This window comes from Oryzias latipes, chromosome 1 (assembly GCF_002234675.1).
Source record: "Oryzias latipes chromosome 1, ASM223467v1".
Classification (NCBI taxonomy): Eukaryota; Metazoa; Chordata; class Actinopteri; order Beloniformes; family Adrianichthyidae; genus Oryzias; species Oryzias latipes.
The window spans coordinates 13,749,583-13,766,554 of record NC_019859.2 but is presented as its reverse complement, the minus strand read 5'-3'; the positions used below and the strand labels follow the sequence as shown (position 1 = coordinate 13,766,554).

The 16,972-nt window shown below is 37.5% G+C and overlaps 1 protein-coding gene across 1 annotated transcript in view; it reads left to right on the top strand.

The window, feature by feature from the left end:
- LOC101154838 (double C2-like domain-containing protein beta) overlaps positions 1–16,972 on the top strand; it is a 50,042-nt gene that overhangs the window by 25,786 nt on the left and 7,284 nt on the right. The window contains exons 8-10 of the mRNA XM_004065859.4: positions 138–262; positions 15,107–15,188; positions 15,417–15,513. Of these exons, the coding sequence (XP_004065907.1) occupies positions 138–262; positions 15,107–15,188; positions 15,417–15,513 (304 nt within the window). The remainder of the gene's footprint in view (positions 1–137; positions 263–15,106; positions 15,189–15,416; positions 15,514–16,972) is intronic.

Sequence of the window (16,972 nt, the reverse complement as noted above, 5' to 3'; positions counted from 1 at the left end):
TGGAATTCAAATCCCCCACATTGGATTTTATTTTTATCTTTCATTTTGTTGTTTTGTTGCTTCAAACAAATTAAATTTGAAGCAAGTTTGCGGAGCTCTTAGGATGTAGATGACAGCTGGCCTTTTTACGTTCACAGCGAGGCCGCATCCTGGTGTCACTGTGTTACAACACAGAGAAGAGCTGCCTGCTGGTGGGGATCATTCGCTGTGCTCACTTGGCAGCCATGGACTCCAACGGCTATTCCGACCCTTTCGTCAAAATGTAAGCTACTGCAGATATTCATGAACATCCTACAAATGATCTTCCTGTACAGATTATTTTTATTTTTTATTTTTTTGCATTTGCCTTCATAATTCAACAATGATGCAAAATGACAAGTGAAGAGTGTGGAATGAATGAGAATACTGGACCCACTGTTTTGATCAATCTTCTCCCTACAAGCAGAAGATCTTTGCATCAACCAAACCACAGTTCTAACCATTCTCTTCAATTAAGATATACAGAAAAAAGATTGTCAATTGTTCCATTTCTCAGCTTAAAATCTGGGCACATTATATAACTTTTAATCCTATTTAAAAGAGGTTACAGTGAAAACATACACATTTTTCCAAACCAGATTTCACATTGTCTTTCACATTATTGGAAAAGCAACACAGCATGAATAGAAACACTGAGGTGATTCGTGCTGATGCAAGCAGAGAGCTGCAGAAGCAATGAAGTCTAATGGCAGATGCTGAAATTAACCACTGGCACAGTGAAGTGACACTACTGTGCAGCCAAATCTGTAAGGATCTCACAGATGGGACACTGTTTGTAGAGATATAACTCTGCTGGAACAGACATTTTCATTCATTTTACTTCAGCTTGTGTCTGAATCGCCACATCCCCTTGAAAATCACTTCCTGTATGTTTTGCACATCTGACTTAAAGAACAAAAATGATTGATATGTAGTCTAGTAAAAAGAACTAGGAAAAAGTGCCAGGAACAGATTTAAGAATTTACAGTTCTCTCCTTAAAGATTGGGATTTAAAGTAGTAAAACAAGAGGTACTGTAATTTGGACTTGATGTTCATGAAATCAGGGGGAAAATGATCAGACATGGAGGATTTAACCTTTGTAGCTCATCACTGTTGTTTGTAAACTACAAAAGCAATCTAAGTGATGTGCCCCTGGGCTCCCAGTGAGGATGATCACAAGTGAAATTACTGTGTGTGAAAAGAAAACTGACATTGACATGATATTTAAAGCCATGCATAAAAATGAAGCAGTTGCACTTATGTTTGGTCATGAATGAGCAACAACATAGACCAATGTTTGGTGAAATTGCTGTAATTTAGTCAGATCACATTCACAAATCGCATTTTGTGTTTGCATTCATTTTTCATAACGTGAAAGTATTTTAAAAACATAAAAAGACCCACTGATTAAAATTGTGTTTTCGGCTTTTTTAACATACCAGTACTCAGTTTTTCTAATGATCAAGGACGTATTTAAAGAAAATTAAGCTCAAAACTGCAATTCTGAAGATTTCTTTATTCAAATCATTGTGAATCAGGAGCAGATGAAAAAAGGACGTTAGAAAAAGTTTGTAGCTGTGAGTTAGATGCTACAATCGGCAAGCCTAAAGCTCCCTGCTCCGCTCCATTCTGATGCATCCACTTTTAGACAACCAGATTCATGTATGGCTTTGTTTTCCTTGTCTGAGCTGGCATCTGGCTCAAAACTGTACTGCTGGATGGCTCCAATAGGTGGAACCTTTGGACCAATGGTGTGACAGAGGCGGAACCTGTGGACAAACGTTGTGACAAAGGCATAACGTGTGGACAAATGGTATGATTGTGGTAGAACTTGTGAACCAATAAGGTTACGGAGGTGTAGCCTTCGAACAAATGATGTGACCAAGGCAGAGCCTGTGAACCAATGGTGTGACAAAGTTGGAGCCCGTGGACAAATGGTGTAAAGGAGAAAAAAACGAAATAAAGACACATTACAATACCGAGACTACCTTATTTTTGCCAGAAGTGTCTCTTTAGTCTATAGGGTCTGTATTACTAAAAAACAATGGGCCACTATAATACTTCATTCATGTTACAGTGTGTTAATAATAACAGCAGGTTTTCATAAAATGGCTGACATTGGTTAAGTGAGCAAAAATAATTATTTATTAAAGGTAGACAACTGTATCACAATGATGTAAAGATTTCTACATGTTTTCCAAAAAACAGCCCACATATGCACTGTGGTCCATTTTTCTGTTTTAATCAATGGGCCCCCATTTGTTCACATTCATATAATTCAACATGGAAACTGCCACATTTACTGAAAATGTCACGCATTTGCTAAATGATTGTGCCCATACTAACATTTTAATCAGCAGACCACTTAAGGATCACAACTATATTTTACCCAAGAGAGGTTTGCCACATGTTCGCTAAAAGCGGCCCAAATGAGCTTTCATGTAATTGGACAATATTATTCATTATGAGAATGGGCCACTTTTGGCAAACAACCAGTACATTTGGCTCAGATAGTTTGCTGTCTGGGGTGAAACGGGCATGCAGTTTACTCTCAACAACTGGCTGATTGTGGGCAGGACAAGGTGAATTTTAAAGCTCTGTTGTGGCTCTACATATGAACCAGCTCACCTGCCAGTCAAAAAGCCCCACCCTGTAAAGAGTAGGTTACACCTTTTGTCTGTGTGATGTGTAATTTTTCAGTTCATGTTTCCACCAGAGGTGAAGCTAGTGTAACTAAGGAGCAGAATGCAATTTTGAAAAACAAGGTTCTCCTTTGTGTAGTTTTTTGTTTCCCTTCATTGCGACTGGCATCTTCTTGAGAAGACTTTAAAGGACTCGTCTTACATTTTTTTTACTAGTACAGGTCACAATAAAACTTTTAAAAATATCTTTCAGTGAGTAATTGTATCTGTCCCTCTTTTTGACAGTAAAAAAAAGAAAGAAGAGAAAAGAAAAAGGAGGGCTAATTGGATTCTCTCTTTACAGTGAGATTTCCAGACCTCTATTTCTGGCCACAGTTCTGCAGTTCTTACAGATAAAACAATTGAAGAGTGACATTAGTGTAGGAGCTCAATGAAAAGCCAACGTCCAATACTCAAAAATTCACGAGAAGTCTAACGCTAAAGCTGTCTGTTTCCTTTCAGCCTGAAAGTCTTTGGCTTAGAAGAAATACTAAATATTTTTGAATAATAAAAATATCATTTAACAACTCTGAATACAATTAAATTTTACTTTAATTTGTTATTTAACCAAATGTAAATAAATTATTGGTGAAAGATAAAAGGAATATCTCAAGCTACGGACGTGGGCATTTAAGAATGCACAAACGGCACATTTAGTCAATGGTGTTCACATTGGGCAAGCAGGGAGGGGCTTACTTCTTTTTCTTTTTCTACTGTTTAGTAGTGCATGTCCACCACCTACAGTTGGAAGAGGCTTGGTTCAAAATGTTGAAGTGCTGTAAATCTCGCAACTTTTGATCCAGGCTTTGTATGTGCGTTAACGTAGACTCTTCATTGGAAGTGGCCACTTGAATGCGATTTGCCTAGTGGTGTGAGAATGTAGTCTTATATATAATACTTTACTTAGTCAATAAAATCAACTACAACTTGCTTTGGACTCTCTAAAACCTTTTCTGCAACAGTGAGCAAACATCTGGTCCTACGTAGAAACCTCCCACTGGATGAAATTGGTCACTATATCGATTGTCCTAAGGGGAGGTTTCTCATCCTGCACTGATCGTATTAAGTACAACAAGAAGATTAGAGGTTGGACCTTTTTATCTGTCCCCATCCCTAAGGGTAGGATGGCTCAGGCATGCGGTGCCAGATCATTTACCTCTCTATGCTTGTGTGCTTTAGTCTTTGAGGAGACCTGAAGCAACTGAAAGGGGAAAAAATTCACACTGAGGCATCCAGCATCATCAGGATAAGGAATCTGCTTCTCATCCCATCCTGCAGCATGACAGATACCCAGAGTGTGTGTCATGAATACATTCAAAGAAGCTTCTCAGCTCAAAGGGCAGTTGTGAGATTTTCCTCTGATCGTGACTTGCTGAACTGCATAAGATGCTGAGACTTCACAAGCACTGTTTATCTATGCAATCAAAGTACTAATTTTCTGTTCTTCAGAGCAGGTATTTGAGTAAGTACAATGGCCGTCAAGTTGGAATCATAACAACATGGTCATGTTGATTTGTTAGAGGCTTCAAAATTACGGAAAAACATTGATGTGCATCCAGAGCATAAGGGTGTACTAGCCGTATCTTGGAATAAATTTTTAGCATGCTGATTGTTAAGGTGGAATTCTCTGCAAAAAGGTAGATTTATAGTAATATAATGACAACTACTGATGATAAAATGGTCATTCTAACTATAACATTTACGGGTTAAGACTGAAACTTACTGCTGGAAAATGTTATTTGATTCAGGTTTGGAAATTTGATTAACTCTATATTAAGCTGCAAAAAAAGAGTGTTTTAGCTGTAACAATGGCAGAATTGTTTCTGAACTCAAAGGAAACTCATACCAGGCAGCAGTAAAAGCAGTCTAGATTGTGGGCAGAAAAAAGTTTTGTTTATGATCCTTTCCAGCTTCATGAACCCATTTAAAGGCAAAGCTGGATTTTCCACAAAGCTGCTTCCTAAATGAAAGTATTTTAGTTGGCCAGGAGTCAAAATATAATAAAACAAAAAGCACCATTCTGATAGGTAAGCATGAGTTGGTGTTAGTATGATTTTTTTCTTTGTCTTTTCACATAGCCATAGTTTGAAGGTAAAACAAGCTATTATAAATAAACCATGAGATAGATGCAGAATGAATGAATGAATGCAGTCACAGGTGTTCTTACTGTTCATATCTATGTACAGAAACAGCAACACGGCAAATAGTTGTTTTCTTTTACATTCATTTGCTACTCTTGGCCAACTGTCATTATATTTAACAGAATATATATTTAACTATGGTTCCTTAAGTTCACTAAGAGGGATGAAGTTTATTCAAATTATACCAAAAATCCTGCTAGATGGAGAAACATCTTCCCTGTCTACTGTGTTTCTGAATATTAAGCCCACCACAAAAAAAAACAAGTATCAACATCATGTGAAATTAAGCAATGAAGAGACTCAATGGTCATTAGGGAGGAGGCATCACTAATAGCTGGAAGAAGAATTGAGAGGATTAAAGGACCAGTTTTCCTTCAGTGTCACAACAATAACTTCCTTAAACAAGCTCAAAATTAATCATTTGGTCACATTAAGATTTGACAGCCTGTAAACAACATTCTATGAACTCTTTAGCTGTTTCTAAAGCTATAGTGTCTGAGTATCCTCCGTACTGTGCCATAAACCTGACTGTGACCTTACCTTAATGGCATATACTAAAGCTCAGGGTTCTTATTTTATTTTACATTTTTAAAACGTTTTGACCTACAAGGTAAGTTAAAGTCCCACTCCAATTATCTCTTGATGTATTTTAAAAGCGTTCCCAGTAGTCTTCCAATTACAACTGTGCTTTTTTTGGCCAAAAAAAAACTGTGTTGTTTTCTAGGACATAGTTTCTGCAGAGCGGCAGGAGTTTATTAGAAATCTCCCTCTGAGTTCTGGGTGGGACCATTGGCATGGAGCAACCCAGACCCCCTTCCTTGTTGCTGAGAGCTCTCTATTTACACTCTCTCCCACTAGCTTACAGCCCCTTATTACTCCAACCTAACTTTAGCGGTGCAACGAAAATGCCGATCATCAAGCCAACTATGCCTCTGTCACACCAGTTGTTCACAGGCTCCGCCTCAGACACAATAGGTACACAAGCTCCACCTCTGTCACAGTTGTTTACAGGCTCCGCCTCTGTCACAGCAGTTTTTAAGGCTCTGCCTCCATCACACTAGCTTTTTAAAGTTCTACCTTCATCCCACTTGTTTTCCCAGCTATGTCCCATGTTTTCACAATACTTTTTTGTCACAATAATTTTTGAAGTTCCACCTCTGTCGTAGTTGTCCGCTGACTCCACCTTTTAGCAACTCAGCTTTCTGTGGGTTTAGGGAAGTTATAGGGAAGTGTGATGGCAGTAGCAGTGTAAACTGCAGACACAATCAGCAAGTAACGAGGTTAGTTACAGGCAGTAAATAAATAAAAGTAAATGAATAAAAATTTTTAGAAACGTTTGGAGGCCTTTTCTATTCTCTGAAATACTACAAAAGGTGGTGATTTCAAAATGCCAAAAACTGTGTTGGTCATGGTTCATTATGAGATTGAAAGATTGAAGGAATGACATAGTGACAATCCTGTAGTGAGAATTACTACATGGCTTGAAGCACACTTTTGAAGTGAACAGTTCTCTGCCTTCTCTTTACATTTAAACACTTCAGTTGCTAGAAAAAAAAAATTATCTGCATGCTTTGTGCACTGACTTGACTAAGGTCAAATGAAGACACGGTCTTGTACCCTGACAACGTTCTTTTTTAACATCATCAGGTGCTGCAGGCTGAAGATGAAAGAAAGCATTCAGGTTTTTATCAGCACATGGTTCAAAAGCAAGCATCTGCCATGGCGAAGGGCTGCATAAGAGCATATGGCATGAAGGAACGTGAAGAAGCCACTAAATAATTTATGCAGGGATTTGGAAAACAAGAGGATGCTGAGATGTTGGCTTTTATCGAAAAATTCTTGCTTCTTTTAACAGGACAGTTATCACACTTCTTTACATGTGTCTGTAATGGAAAAGTCAGAAATTTGAACTGATCTATCACCAAAAATGAGTTCTTAGAAATAATGAAGGAATTATGACGAAATTAACCCTTTTATTGCTGCTTAAGCTGAAAATCCTATATTAATTCATAATTAGCCATTGATTTTATTGTATTTTTCATTGGTTTCAACCTATATCTTTTCTTTCATAATTAGTTTGTTCTAGTTATCATAAAAGCTACACTGCTTATGTCTCTTTTAAAGTTTCTGCCACTGTAATTTCAAAGAAATGAGGAGATGTCTGTTTCTAAATTCCGAGGCTTTCTAAGGGAAAACAAAAAAAGCTCCTACCCCTTAAGAATGAAGTTCAGTCTATTTTTTAATGTTGTTCTTATTTTTGACACCTCATTTATTTAGAAATGCATTTTCCAAGTTCACTCCTGTCTTTGCTTTCTCGAAGAGATGCAACATCCATCAGCCAGAGCTGCTTTTATTAAAGTTTAGCTGAACAATTCTGAGAAACTTTAAACCAATAATTCCTATCACTTTCCTAACAACTTGATTTGACTTTATTTATTTTATCTATTCATACTTCAAACAGTAACACAGTCCAAAAAATTGACAAATTCATCTTTAGTTGATTAAGAATTAAGATATTATTCACATGTTATCTGTGGGACAGACACAGAGCGGCCAAAACTGAGAGACTTTGAATGAAAAAAGATTATAAAAAATATTAATTACAGCCATTTCCTGTGTTGAATGAATCCAGCACTGAAGAGGATGAATGATAATAAAAGGATTTCTTTGAAGAGATGAAAAAATGAGAAGAAAAATGTTTTGTGGTTTAATAAAAGACTATCAGCCATATTTTAAGGAAAACCTCCAAATCTATTAGAAAAAAGACTGAAAGGGGGAAAAAAATGAAAAGATTAAAATCCTGACAAAGTGACATAAAAATGCAATGCCTATTGTTTAACCTTGAATCACTATTTTAGAATCTGAATTGCTGTAGTTCTATTTTTATATATTGTTAATCAATGTAGAAGAGCGAGTTTGACAATTGACTAAATGTTCAAAACTGCAAATAACAGATGAGTGCTTTGAAAATGCTCTGATTCCCCAAACTTGATAAATTAATAATAAGAAGAATAAAAAAATTTAAAGCCTCCAAGGAAACTGTAAGAAAAAAAAAAAAACTTAAATTACAATAATATAATGTGCAAAATGACAGTTCATAGACGAAACTACATTTAAATGTTTAAAGCCACAAAAAATATCTTTTTTGGACCTTTTTTTGGCCTGCCTTTACAGTTTCCATGCCAATTAATGCTCACAATTACCTATAAGATTTGAGTTGACGTCTTCAGAGGACCCCGATCTGTTTCGCAGCTGTTCACATTCATAACATGTGTTAAAACTAAATTATTCTGTCAGAAAGAGTTTACTTTAAAGGCAGAAAACTAGAACTGCAAGGCATTTAAAAATTCTGCTGACCGAGCACATGGACAGTTTTTTTTTTTTTCTCGCAGTTATTCTCACTAAACTCATGTCAAGAGTAAAGCGTGAGTTCTGCCTCTGCAGCAGCCACATACCTGCATCAAGTCCAATCATTGTCTCTCCAACTCTGTCTTTCTTTTCAAATGTTAATGATCCATTGTTGGATGTTAGGTTTCCCACTTTGCTTTTCAGCTGTAGCTTACTCTACTTTATCTCTTTTTGGTGTTATTTCAAAGGACCTTTCTCATTCTTCTGAATTTTTTCCTCAATTTGAACGTGCTGTCAGAGCGGTTTGGGGCTATTAATTATCATGACTCCAACAGTTTGTGCTGTGACCATGACACGTAGCTTTGATGATTAAAAAAAAGGCAGAAAAGCAGAAAAAGAAAATGACTTTGCTGTCAAATTGCTGTTTATGTTTTTCATTTCTGTATCTTAGTAATTTTTTATCTAAAAGTAAAAACAATTTGATGATGGAAGACCTCTCACTTATCTTTTTGAAGACTTTTTGTCATGACTTTGTTAGAACGATTGGATTGTTTCAAATTATTTTGAAGAAGTATTTTACTACACACTCACTGGCCACATAGGCACATTGTCCAACTGCTCGTTAACGCAAATTTCTAATCAGCCAATCAAATGGAAGCAACTCAATGCATTTAGTCATGTAGACATGGTCAAGACTATCTGCTGCACTTCAAACCAATCACCCAGTTCAATCTGAATGAAACCCATCTGCTACACTATTCAAACATGTACCTGTAGAGTTAGATAAGCAAATTTTTCTTTAACAGTACATGCATGTCTGTCATTGAACATGATCCATCCTTCATGTGGACATCCCTGAGGTTTCTTCTTTGTTTTTCCTGGAGTTGGGTTTTCTCCTTACAGAGAAGGAGGGTCAAAGGGCAAGGGTGCCCAGTTTAATTTATTAGTTTATTATTGGATTTTATGACTGATTTTACGTTTTGTTCAATTACCATTGAGAAGCCCGTTGAGACAACTGTGTTGTAATGTTGGGCTATATAAAGAAAGTTAAATTGAAAAATTAAAGTAATCTGGAAAAAAGGTGATTTAATTGACTTTGAACGTGGCATGGTTGTTGGTACTAGTTGGGCACACCATCTATTGGACGGTAAGGGACTGGCAAAATGTTGCCTGGTCTGATGATTTTGCTGCAACACTCAGATTGTAGGTTCAGAATTTGGCATCAGCAACATGAAAACAACAGTCCCACCCACAACTCAGAGACATATTTCTGATGAACTCCTGCTGCTCTGCATATACTGTCCCCTAGAAAACGACACAGAACGCTTAAATTTTGTCTTCAAAAGGCATCATCATAATTAAAAGACCACTGGGAATGCTTTAAAAAGGCATAAAAAATGACCTAAGTGGGATTGTAACAATTAATGCCACTTTAAATAAAAAAACAAAAACAAACAAACACTAAATATTTAGGGGCAGTTTTAAAACGCTGCTGTTGTGATGGCGATAGCTCCATCAGCTTTTGAAGTTTGTTATAAAATTTTAAATTTAACGAAAGCTGTGAAACAAAATGTTAAATAACTATTCAATTTGGAACAGACTTAAATATACCAGAAAACTAAATAATTCCACAAAGTGGAGCAAGGGTTTTTGCTTTTGTTTTTTATTTTTTTCCTATTAGAAACCCTTTATAACATCAGTCCATCTGTGGAGATTTTATGAAGTCTTCTTGCTTTTATATAGGCCCCCCTTTATTGTAATATAGGGGGATCGAAAGATTGATTCGATTTAGTTATCAAATTGCTTCATTACTTATCATAAGTGGTGTTTTTTAGAAGTGGAAATTGTTGTGTTACATAAACTTAAGTGACAACTCTTTTTGCGTTTAGAATAAACGTTTTCCTAAATATTTCTATCTTTAACAAGGCTGGATAACGATTGATACCAGGAACTGGAGCACAAAAAGTCAGAAAATAACAAGAAATATATAAATGTAATACGTCAAACTGATTGTTATTCAAGAATTGAATGTTAATGTTCTGTTTTTGTTTTTTTAGGGTCACATTTACTCTCGGCTAAATGCTAACAAAGCATCTCGAAGGTCATTTCACCATCAGCTACGTAATTCAGCCTCCAGTATTGCTGCCACTCAAACACTGCTCTGACTGCCTTAACAACAAAGAAAAGGGGACCTTGTAGGGAAAAAAGTGTAAAAGACTGACAGAGCAAACAAACTGTCAACTCGGCCAGCAGAATGCGTGGAGCCAAAATGAAAGGCCGTGGGCCATGTCAGTGGGAGCTGTGCCAAATCACACTTTACACATGACTCAGAGCTAGTTCCAACTAGAGTATTCCAGTTTCTTGTCTAACCACATTTTCTCTGACAGCTACATTGAAATATATATATATACAAGGATGGATAAAAGACACTAGTTGCCAAACTAAGCCAAAATTAGCAAAGAAAATTTCTCATTTATAACATTGGAGGCTGGTCTGCAGTGATATGGGAGGATTACTGTCCTTTTTATATTCCACACAGGGCGCTTCAATGCATATGTTCATTACAAAACATATGCATAATGACAAACAATGAGCTGTAAATGGGCTCTGCATTCATGTGCAGTTGTGATAGGCCAGCTTATGCTCGCCAAAAGAACAGGAAGTGTTTTTCTTAAAACAAGAACTTGTTTTGAGAAAGCAAGAAAGAAGATAAGAAAATAAAAATACACACAGAGTTCATAACCTAAAATTAAAGCATTCATCCTTAAAAACATATAAAGAATGCAGAGGTGATTGATATACTAATGTGATATTGTTGTAAACATAAATTAGCAAAGGTTTCCGTACATTTTTGCATGCCTATTGTAGTCTCATTTTATTTGTTATTTTAAACTTGTGATGTGAATGTGTGCGTGTGCAGCAGAGTAAAGTAGTTTTAATATGCAGCTAGTTGTAGGGCTCTAGTGCTTGGGACAGCTGGTATTGCACAGCCTTCAGCGATTATACAGTCTTTGAGCCTCATATTGTTTGTGTCACATTTCTGAGGTCGATGGCAGTACCATGTGGTTAAACTTCAGGTTAAACCACTGATTTATGCAGGGAGAAACCTGGAATAATTCACAAAAAGCTTGGGAAACGTATTGTGTGCAGAGTTGGAGTGAAAGCATTTATCAATGATACTCAGAGAACTAACAGCAGAACTAGATAGTTTCCTCTTTGTGATCATTTTACCTGGTTATTGCACATTGTAGGCAATTATGTTGTAGCTGTGCAATGTTTACAGGCGGCTTAGATAGCTCCCAAAAGGGTAATGTGAAACAAACCAGTCCCCATTCATTTTATATATTTATTGATTTATTTATTTTGGCATTCTCTTTTTAATCAAATCATTCTTTGTTGTGAGATCTGCCAACTATGCAGTTGTGGGTTTTCTGTTGTGGCTTCTTTTGTACCACTATGAAACCTGCTTTAGGCTACAAGCAGGCACAGTTTGACATGGAGCCACTGCAGAATTAACATTGTACCCCACCTGTTAGCTGGTAGCAGCTGGGATAGCTATCACCACTGCAACCCAACAACTCTCTCCTGCTAGCTTACAGCCCCTCACAACTCCAACTTGACATTAACGTTGCAACAAAATAGGCGAGTAGTATTGGAGTCATCCAGCCGTACAGTTTTGAGCCAGATCCCAGCTTTACGAGAAAAATGAAGACGTACGTGGATCTATTTTTCTGCAAGTGCATCAGAATGGAGCGGAGCTGCGAGCTTGTGGCTCACGGATTGTGGCACCTATGTCAAAGCTGCGGTCTTTCTCCAACTGCATTTTTGCCTCTGTTCCTGGCTCACAGACATACTCAGAAACCCAATTTTAAGCTGAATTCTCTTCATAATTTCCTCCATCATGAGAAAATTGCTACAAGAGCATGTTTAAAAACACCAAAAATATGAAGTCTTCAAATAGATGACTGAGCTTGTACTGATTGACACACTATTGCAACAAAACGTCAGATAAGAACATTTAATAAGCTAAACTTTTCAGAAAGTCTGTATAGCAGCAAGGTCAAAAATCAATTTTTTCCAACAGACTGTTAAATCATCAGCTTTTTCTTGGCAGCGGTGATCTGAGGAAGGACTGATTTCTAGCTGATAAGTCAAGTTGAGAACCCGTCACTAAATGGACATGTTCAGCTGTGATAACCAACACAGAGTGGTTCAAATCTCTTCAATGCCAACTTCCTTCCTTCCTGCTTCAATTCCTTCTACAGTTCAATTCCTCTATACTTCACTCATTTTGACTCTGGCTCTGCTGTGACAGTTTCTGAGTTCTCCTCATGCTTCAGCTGTCAGGAAAGCATTTCTCACAGAAAGAGAAGTAGGGTTGCTGCATGAGTGAGACATCTCACAGACTGAGCATCTTAACATGGAGTTTTATGCTGATTGGGACTCTTGCCTTTCGTTGATCTCTTCGACTTTGCAGAGTCTCAGATTTGAGAAAACTTAGCTTACCGGTAATCATTTAATACTTTTATATGGTAGGTTTGTATTTTGGAAACTTCACATCATCCTCTGTCAATTGCTAAACAATATCTAAAGTATGTATGGAATATTGGTCTGATCTCACAGAAACAGTTTCTGTTTGAGAAATATCAGAAGAGTTAAAATTATTTAAATTTAAATGAAATTTGAAGTGGAATTTTCCAGTTTGTTCTGCTTGTCAACCAGAAATCCATATCAAACACTGTTAAAAGTAATGTAAGCTGAAATATTGTCCAGTTTTCATAAACTGACATAAACTGTCAATGTCTTACTTTTATACACTAAATACATCAAATCAGTTTTTCTTTTTTAGCACAGTTTCTTGTGTAGTTAAAGTGTAGTTAAACACAGACTTGATTGCGGTGCTGTATGATTTTGAAAAAAAAAATGCTACTGAATAATCGTTAAAGACATTAAAATATACAAAAAGGCGTTTCTGTATTTTTATAGTTGCATTCTTGGAATTAAACCAAGTTGGTCCAATATTGCACTCCAGAGACTAAAGCTAACATTAAATAGCCATTACGGAAATGATGAGTTATTTGGGCCACATTTCTGCCAAACAATTAGCAATGGTCTGAAACAGCATGCATGTCAAACATCAGAACTATAGCTTTTTTAATGATCATCAAGCTGCAGTAAGGAAATAAATGTTAAAAGTAAGATGAAACTCAGAAGAGCATTTTGTTAAAATTAATGAGAAAATTGAATACCATACCTGTGCAGCACAGGAAAAACAAAGTACAGATCTTAAATCCTTGCTTTTAGAACTCAAACTGTGCCGCCTATCAGTCAAATGCCAGAAAAACAGCTAGTTTATTTCTGGTGCTGTACTTTTTTACCTTATCTTACACTTTTGAGGAACTCACTAATGAGCAGCACTTCTTAAGGAATATGACGTCAGAGGAATAATGGAGTCAGACAGCGATTCTGCAACAGGGAGAAATCCACATACAGACAAAAAAGTTTTTTGGAGGGGATGCAGGACATTAAGTGAAGGTATTTAATCTCTGTTGAAAAAACAATTTAGGAATTCTCTTTTGAATCTAGTTAAACATTTTCTCAATCTGTATTGGTAGATTGGTGACCCTAAAATGTCCTTTGGCTGTGAGTGTGTGGCTCTGTGAAGGACTGGCAACCTGTTCAAGGTGTGTCTCACCATGTTCCTGGAAGAGCTGGGATAGGTTTCAAGACTAATGGGAAATAGAACATTGAGTAAAATTGTTTAACAGTTTAAACTGGTTGGGTTGTTCCTGTGCTCAATTTGAAATATACTTTGACCTTTTTTTAAAGGTTGAAACATTCATCACAGAATTAGGAAGGGTGGTCAAAAACTACTACTATAGGGGTTTATACAAATCTACACTCTAGTTTCTCGAAGCTATATAACCTCTTTTTGTGATAGTAAAACCTGTCCAACACAAAAAGCCTTCAGCTCTAATCTGTTTGCTCAGCTGTTGGACAGAACAAGTTTAAAAAAAAAAAAAAAAAAAAAAAAAAACTACTACTATTTTCAATCCATGTCTTATTAGACTCTTTTTTTTGTGATCCATCTTAACCATTTAAAGAATGTAAAAGTCCTGTTTGTTGTTCAAAACAATTCTCTTTTTTGGAGGATACTGTGCTCTTGCAATTCACAATCTATCGTGTTTTTCTTACTTTACATGAACCAGTGATGATGCTGAAGTCAATCTGATGCTGTCTTTTGTCAGATGTCATAATCTCTTAAAGATCCATGCAGTTGCATTAACAAGAGATTCTGAATGTATTATAGATTTCCACTAAAATGATGCAGTGGTTAGCACTCTTGCCTCACAGCAAGAAGGCCTCCGGTTCAAGTCCCAGCTGGGGGACGTGAAAAACTACATCACGGGGGACCTTTCTGTGTGGAGTTTGCCTGTTCTCCCCGTGCATGCGTGGGTTTTCTCCGGGGTCTCTGGCTTCATCCCACCGTCCAAAAACATGCTTCATAGGTCAATTGGTCACTCTAAATTGTCCATAGGTGTGAGTGTGAGAGTGAATGGATGTGTGATAGTGGACATTCTACCCTGCGACAGACTGGCGACCTGTCCAGGTTGTCCCCTGCGTTCGCCCACAAGTGGCCGGGATAGGCTCCGGCTGCCCCGTGACCCCAAAAGGGAAAAACGGTGAAGAAAATGAATGAATGATGAATAAAATAACTCTGATTTTAAGAGGGAGACTGACATACAAACACGTTTGTAACACTTCAGTGCTTTCTTACTGTTTACAAGTTGCAAATAAATGTTTGTGTAAGGCTAACTGGGTCATCATCTGTACAATACGATGACAGACACACACGTAATTGCATGTTCAAGGTTAAGGTCATATTTTGTGACTTACCTTCTCTCCTTTCCTTCCAGCATCTTGCAGCCAGACATGGGCAAAAAGTCAAAGTACAAGACCTCAGTCAAGAAGAAGACTCTTAATCCAGAGTTCAATGAGGTAAATCTTGTCTCCTCTTCAAAACCAGGCTGCATTTACTTCTTTGATGTCTCTGCTGTACTCAGGTTGAATGATAATCATTTAAAAACCATGGGTCATCTGCAGCATGTCGTCCTAGAATCAGATTGATCTATTTTCACAGAGCATTTACTAAACTCAGGGCTTCTGTCATGAATGTGTCTTTGGACTACTAATTTGAATATACCCTTGTGTGTACCACCTGCACAGGAGTTTTCATATGATGTATCCTTGGATCAGCTGGCAAAGAAGACCCTTGAGATCTCTGTGTGGGACTACGACTTGGGAATGAGCAATGATTTCATAGGTAGGCTGAGAGACGAGTGATTGTGGAGAGGAGAACTGCAGCAAAGCATATCTCTATTTTATGAACGAGGAGCAACTGCGGAAAACATGAAAAGCAGGCCATGGGGGGTGGAGGGGGTGAGAGATGAGGGGTAATTATGAGGCATGAGGGAAAAGACTGAACAGGCAGAGAGGAGCTTGAGTGGAACAGAAAACCAGGGGAGGAATCTAAAAGAGAGATGTGTCTCTCTGGATCTTTATCTTTCATGAATTTGCCCCTTCGACGTAACAGCTCAATCAGAGCGCTAAAAAGCTTTTCCATGCTGTGTTGTGTGTCGTGGCAATAAAGCATATGGGAGCTATAGCAGTGTCGTAGAATGAGTGAGGCGACGTAGATTACCACCCTACGAGCACGCAGGCTTTCCAATCAAAGCATTTTTACTCTCCCTAATGTGAACATTTGAGGCTTCCATGCTGGTGCAAACTGAAAGTGTGTAGGTTAAAGGAAAGCACTAATTATTTAGATAAGCCCAGTGATGCTGGGACCTGCTGACTAAAAATGCCATCATTATATGTAGCCCTTGATAACAGCCAGTAGCTTTATCATTATCATTACTGATTCACCTACACTCACCTGCTGGTTCCATTAATTAGTGTGGGGAGAATACGACACCAAGACAAAAAAAAAGGAATAGATGAAATGAGTTAATGGATGGACTGACCCAATCCTAGAACATCTATGCATGTTACCATTTGGAGCAATGTGCTGAAAGGCTCTACTGAAATACACAGGATTGTGTATTGTACTAAAATCGGTATATAAACAAAGGAGCAGTTTTCTGTAGGCAAATTTATGAAATTGAAATCTCAGTAAAGATGCACTGCCCTAAAGCAGACCATCATTCATCCATTTATCTTTATTTACCAATTTATCCTGTGAGGGGTCACGGGGGGTTGTTGGGGCCTATCCCAGTTAATTCCAAATGAAGGTCAGTGTGCCGGTCCATCACAGGGACCTACAGACAGAATTTGCATTCATCAAACATTCATCAAACAACCCAGGGGTGCCAACACCTTTTCGGCATTTTGAAGATCCACTCCAACCAAAACAGTGTTTTGGGTGTTTTTAACATGTTCTTGTGGCATTTTTCTTATCACATATACAGTCATTGTTTTTCTCATCTGAGCTGGCATCTGGATCAAAACTGTACGCCCGGATATCTCCAATATTGCTCTCAATTTTTGCTGGGTAAAATAATGTTGGTGTTGTGAGGGACTATAAGCTACCAGGGGAGCGTGTCAACAGATGGATGACGGGAAGTAGGAACAGGCTTTCTCCATGCCAATGGTCCCAGCAACAAGTCAGAGGCAAATTTCTAATGAACTACTGCCGCTTTGCAGAAACGATGTCCTAGAAAACTACTTTTTATTTTTATTTATTTTAAATTGGCAAAAAACAGCATAATCTTTATTAAAAGGCT